Raw genomic sequence first — 6,177 nt, 5'->3', positions numbered from 1 at the left:
AAACTAGCCAAGACAGAGGGTGTGAGGGCCGATAGGGAAGAGGGCTTGTTTTGGAAGTAGAAGAGACCTTGAGAACGGTGAATTGAAGTGTTGGAGAGGATGGAGGGCTGAGCTCTGGCATTAGTGCAACAGTGGGTGCTGGAGTGGCTCTAGGTGGTCCAAACCTCGGAACCCTGGGGTGTGCGTGGAGCAGTTGGAAAGGAATAGGTAGGTGTCTCTGCCAGGCCAAGCCTTGTCTCCAGAGTCTCTCGAGTATTCGGGCATATCTGGGGCCCCTTGTGGGCAAGGGTGAGGAATGTCAGATTTGGAATGAGGGAGGCCCCGTCTGTCCTGGTCCTGAGTAGGAGTGGGGTCTTCAAGGAGTTGGCCGGGTCCTGGAAGGAGGGCCTTTGAATGTTACAGGGAAGGGGAGTGTGGGCACGGAGAGAGGGAGCAATATCTAAGGAGCTGGGGCAGTTTTTAGGCCTGTGCAGGGCCTTGCTGCAAGGGGTTAGGGGAACGACAACACGGACAATACGGTATCTCAGAGGAGCTGGGAGGGGGCCCGGGGTCTGTGAGGTTCCCGGGGTCTTTGAGCAGGGTGGCTCTGGAGATCTGTGAGGTCCCAGGGTCTCATGAGGAGTTTGTGCAGGATTGGGAAGTGGGAGGCGAAGTCTTTGAGTCCCAGCGTGTTTGAGGTCCCGAGGCTCTGTGGTGCCGGATCTAAGCGATCCCGGCTCTGTGAGGTCCCGGGTCTATGCGATCCGGGCTGTGTGAGTCCCCTAGATCTGCAGGTTCCCGGGGCTCCAGATCTCTGAGCTCCCAGGTCTCCATCGTCCCGGGTCTCGGAGGAGGCGGGCCCGCCCTGGTCGCCGCCGTCCCTCCCGGCCGGTGCTGGCGCCGCCCCGCCTGACATCAGTTCCTGCGGCCGCGCAGGGCCCGCGTCTCCTTCCCGGCTCGGCGCTCGGGAGGCGGCGGCGGCGGAGCGAGGCCCGGGCGAGGCGAGGCGAGACGAGGGTGGCGGGCGCCGGGGCCCGCGGCCGGCACGACGGAGCCCCCGCACGGCCGGCGGCAGCGGTTGGCAGCGGCCCCGGGCTCCCGGCGTGGGAAGCGGCGGCGGGGCGGCGGCGGCAGCGCCATGGAGCCGCGGGAGGTGAAGGACCGAATCCTGGAGAACATCTCGCTGTCGGTGAAGAAGGTGAGCGGCCTCCTTCGGCCCGGACCCCCTCCCCGGTCCCCGTCGCTAGTCCCCTCCGGGTCGCCTCTGGGACCGGGACCCCGGGCCACTGTCGTCCCGGCGACCCTGGGCCCTGCTGGGGAAGCGGGCGGCTCCCGGGAGCGCCGCGGCCTCCGAGCTATTTTTAAAGAACAAAGTTGAGGTCAGCGTCCTCGGAGCTCCCCGGTGCCCGACTCGGCCTTGTCTTCCTGAGACTGGCCGGTGACACCTCGGGAAGGCTGCGGGTAGGACGGGGCAGGGAGAGCATCCTCGAGGAATCCACTGCATCTTCCCTCCCTCCCTCGGGGCAAAGGCCGAGAACCAGCACCTGCTGGTCACCCCAGCTGTGCCCTGCAACATTGCTTGGGGACCCACGGAATCCCCAAGTCGTCCTAACTCCAGGATGGCAGTTTAGAAAAAAGCGAGCTACAGACTTCTGAGTGAGGACCTGAGGTGTCTATAGAGTTGTAGTTTTGGATGGTGAGCCGTGGGACGGTGACACTATGACACTTTGCGTTGGGGCTTGTTAGTATTGGTCATTGCCCCAATTCCTGGTAGGAATGACTACCTGTCAAGGGCACGCAAGGGGTGAGGAGACAGGCCAGCCTCAGAAGGCTGGGTGTGGTGCTGCATCTCTGTCATCCCAGCACTCAGGAGGCTAAAGCAGAATCCTGAGGTCCAGGCTAGCCTGGGCTACATAGTGAAACCCTGTCTCGGGGAAAAAAACAAAACAAAACGGAAAAATAGAAGAGTGGGGAAGATTGACTAGCCTGCTTTCATGCTTTTTCTGTGTGTGTGTGTGTGTGTGTGTGTGTATGTGTGTGTAACTAAACTTTAGGAGCTGTGTGTGTGTCCATATGTAAATGGGAGAGTAGAGGTCAGAGGTCAACTTTTAAGAATTGATTCTCTCCTACCATGTGGATTCCAGGACTCAAACTCAATGTGTACGTTTTGGCAGCAGTGCCTTCACCCACTGAAGCATTTCTCTGGCCCTCTTCTTTCTTGCTTTTCTTTTCTTTACTTTTTAAACAGTCTCACTATATAGACAAGGCTAACCTCAAACTCTCTCTCCAGAGTGCTGGCCTTAAAGATGAGTACCACGACGCCTGCCTCCTTTAAGGTTCTTTGTGCATAGAGGCACATGCCTTTGATCCCAGCATTTGGGAGGCAGAGGCAGGTGGGTTTCTATGAGTGTGAGGCCAGCCTGGTCTACATAGTGAGTTCCAGGACAGCCAGGGCTACATAGTGAGACTCTATCTTGAAGAAAAAAAAAACAAACAAGAAAACCAAAACAAACAAACAAAAAACCCAGAAAATAAAAAATAAGAAGGTTTCTGCTTCTAATAAGACCTACTCCAAGAGAGGAAGTTAGTTGTGGCTATTTAGTTTGAAGGAAGCTATGCAGTACTAATTCTCTCTCCGGACAACTAGCCGGGTGTTGGCTCACACCTTTAATCCCAGCGCGCAGGTGCTAGAGGCAGGTGGATCTCTGCAAGTTCAAGGCCAGCCTTGTCTACAGAGGAGATTTCCACCACAGTCAGGGAAGGCTAAATGAAGAAACCCTGTCTCTAAAAATAAAACCAAGGGCTGGAGAGATGGCTCACGGGTTAAGAGCACTGACTATTCTTCCAAAGGTCCTGAGTTCAAATCCCAGCATCCATCTGTAATGAGATCTGACGCCCTCTTCTGAAGACAGCCACAGTGTACTTAGATATAATAATAAATAAATCTTTTTTAAAATGTTTTAAAAATTTAATAAAATAAAAATAAAACCAAAACAAACCAACCAACCAAAACCAGACAAACAAAAACCTCACAAAACAAAACAACAGCTAGAAAGTTCAGCTCCCGCCATAGACACCAAGGCTGAAGCAGCCATGGCAGGCCTGGTAAGATGGCCAAAGCGGGGAAACTGGCTTGCAAGCCAAAGTTGGTGTGCAAACTGGATGTCTTGGGTTCAGTCTCCAGAACTCACGATGGAAAAAGTGAATTCAAAACAAAACAAAACACAAAAATGCTGCTGGACAGATAGCCAGGTCAGTGGCTGGCTAAGAGCACCGGCCTCTTTTCCAGAGACTCTAAGTCGGGGTCCTAGCTCCTAAGCTGAGTGGCTAACTACTGCCTGTACACCAGCGCTGCATGCCTGTGTGCGTATCTCCCAGCACCAACACACATTGATACACACATGGAACCTTTTAAACAGCAGCCGTTGTCTTCCCGAAGACTCTGTTGGTAGAGACTGGGAGGCCCTCACTAAGCCTTGGCAGACGGATAGGTCTTCTCAGAGAAAGAAGCCGCGCGGCATCCAGGCTAGCAGGAACATCCTCCAAAGAAGTGCCCCGCCCCCAGGTGGTTTTCTGGGGGTGAGGATCAAGGGTTCTGCTAGAGGTGGCTAGAGTGTGCGCCCTGGAAAAGCCACACAGCCTCGCACAGAGGCCAGCAATGCACAGACCCAGGCCGGCCTTTGGATTCTGGATCCTAGCAGCCAGCGGAGCCTCTGGTGACGTCACCAGTCAGACGTCAGACTCTGCTCATAATGCGGTATGGAAATTCAGTTCCGTGAGAGAATAGATCTACACTGCTCGCATCCCTGCCACACACTCAGGCCCTGTGACAGCTGCCACTGTCCACTGCAGGGTTCTCCTGTCTCTTTTCCCTGAGGTGGGGCTGGCACCCAGGGCTGTGTGCATGCTCTATGAGCGCTCTACCATGACCCACAACTATGGGCCTTTTTTATTTATTTCATTATTTTACTTTACCTTGTTCTTTTAGATAGCCCAGGCTGACAAAATGGCCTTCTGGTGATTTTTGATCTTTCCCCTCCACCTTTGCAAGCGCTGGAATTACAGGCATGCACACCACATCTGGCTTCTGTATGTTGCTGGGGATTGAACCTGTACCTTGCAAGCGCTGGAATTACAGGCATGCACACCACATCTGGCTTCTGTATGTTGCTGGGGATTGAACCCAGGGCCCCTGGAGTGTTGGGCAGACACTCCACACACTGAGCTACATCCTGAGTATCCCGTCTCTCTCTTTTCTTTTTTGGTTTTGCAAGGCAGGGGGTTTCTCCGTGTAGCCCTGGCTGTCCTGGAACTCTCTCTCTCTGTAGACCAGGCTGGCCTCAAACTCACAGAGATTCATCTACCTCTACCTCCAGAGCACTGGGATCAAAGGCATTCGACACTCTGTCCAGCCATTTTTTTTTTTTTAATTTGTCTGAGACAGTATCTAACCATGTTGCCTAGGCTGCTCTCGAACTCATGTTCTCTATCCTTAGCCTTCGAAGTAAGTACAATTATAGACCTGAGGCACCTTGCCCTCCTTCCTGGAAACTTTTTCTTGAAGGATCAGGTGGAGAATATTTTTAAGCACTACAGCCTTCACCAAAATCACCCACTTCTTTCCTTTTTACTCCAAAGCAACCACATTTGTGAGTAAGACTGTATTTTAGTAAACCTTTATAAAAATAAACCAAACTTTGGCCCACAAGTAGTTATTTATATATGGACACCTGGGTATACCCAAAGAAGTTCCTGTCAAGGTGGGCTGGGGAGCACTGTCAGAGATGACATGAGGGTGGCTAGGCCTGTGGAGAGCCCAGCATGCGTGCAGCTCACCCTTGTTATATCAGGCTTGCAGGGTGAATGTGGCTGCTGCTTCACCTGTTCGGTAGAGTCAACACTGCCTCCTGCTGACCGAGCCTCAGAGAGGGCCTGTTTCCAGCACATGGGCCCTAGCAGCCAGAGCCCGCCCCCTTCTGGGTCTGGACCCGGAGGCTCCTGCTCAGATGACCAGGCTGCAGCTGTGGCCTGGCCCAGCTGCACAGGGCTGCGTCCAAGGCTGTCCTGGGGAGGGGGCTTTTCCCCAATTTTTTTTTTTTTTTCAGACAGGCCTCTCATAGCCCTGGCTGTTCTTGGTACTTGCTAGGTAGATCAGGCTGGCCTGGAACGTACAGAGCTCCACCTACCTCTGCTACCTGAGTGCTAGGGTTAAAGGTGTGTGCGGCTATGCCTGGCCTTTCCTTTCAGCTCCTTCAGATAGCTTAGCCCTGGCAGTGGGTTGAAAGTAGTGAAAGTCTAGGCCTTTGCTGAACAAAAACATCATTAGTTTTTGTTCTCTCTGCTTTCTGGGAAAATATTCTGAAAAAACCCCAAGGCCTTGAGTCACTGGGACAAAGATCTAAGTAAAATAATAGCCACAGACCTATTTTATGAAGGAAGTCCCTCTTCCTTCTGCTGGGCCATGGTATTGGCCACAGCTCTTTCTCTTTGGTTGCAGAAGAGGCTGTGAAGGATCCAAGGGCTCCCAAGCAGGAATCACATGGTGTGTGGGCACTGCAGGCTCTGACCCTGTAGGTCACCCCACTGACATCAGGAACAGGTGTGGGACAAATGTTGCCCTGCTTCTCCTGAGCTCTGCCCATCGGGCTTACAAAGTGCCTCTTTTTATACACTGCTTCTCTGACATCAGGTTTCTGTTAGAAGCCTTATAACGCTGTGGCCTAGTCCATCCAGGGCTTGGCTCTAGCTTAGAGCCATTCATATTGAAAGGTTCCAGGTGATGGTTTGAAGCCAGGCACAGCCACCCACTGGCAATCGTGGGCTGCAAGGAGGACCAAGTCTGAGTCCCTGTGGTCACAGCTCACACTCAAGGTTGGGTGACTCAGTGGTGACTCTCTGATCTTCCTCAAAACTCCAACTCTCTGGAGTCCAGTGTGAAAAGAAGGTCATGAAAAAACTGAATCTTTCTGCCACCAGCAGAAAGTCAGTGTTAGGTCTAGAAGCATGCTGAACGAGGGTGCAGCGGTCAGGATGCTAAGAGAGGAGCTGGAGCAGGGCGTGGTGGTGCACGCCTTTAATCCCAGCACTCGGGAGGCAGAGTCAGGCGGATTTCTGAGTTCGAGGCCAGCCTGGTCTACAGAGTGAGTTCCAGGACAGACAGGGCTACACAGAGAAACCCTGTCTCGAAAAAGCAAAAAA

General features: G+C 53.3%; 1 protein-coding gene across 2 annotated transcripts in view; it reads left to right on the top strand.

The window, feature by feature from the left end:
* The first annotated feature begins 916 nt into the window (after positions 1-916).
* Plekhm2 (pleckstrin homology and RUN domain containing M2) overlaps positions 917-6,177 on the top strand; it is a 40,544-nt gene continuing 35,283 nt past the window's right edge. The window contains exon 1 of one of the 2 annotated variants that reach the window (XM_021159317.1): positions 917-1,177. In XM_021159317.1, the coding sequence (XP_021014976.1) occupies positions 1,118-1,177 (60 nt within the window). In that variant the 5' untranslated portion in view covers positions 917-1,117. The remainder of the gene's footprint in view (positions 1,178-6,177) is intronic. The other variant, XM_021159316.2, reaches the window with a different exon arrangement.

This window comes from Mus caroli, chromosome 4, assembly GCF_900094665.2.
Source record: "Mus caroli chromosome 4, CAROLI_EIJ_v1.1, whole genome shotgun sequence".
Taxonomy (NCBI): Eukaryota; Metazoa; Chordata; class Mammalia; order Rodentia; family Muridae; genus Mus; species Mus caroli.
This window is presented reverse-complemented; position numbering and strand designations above follow the sequence as displayed.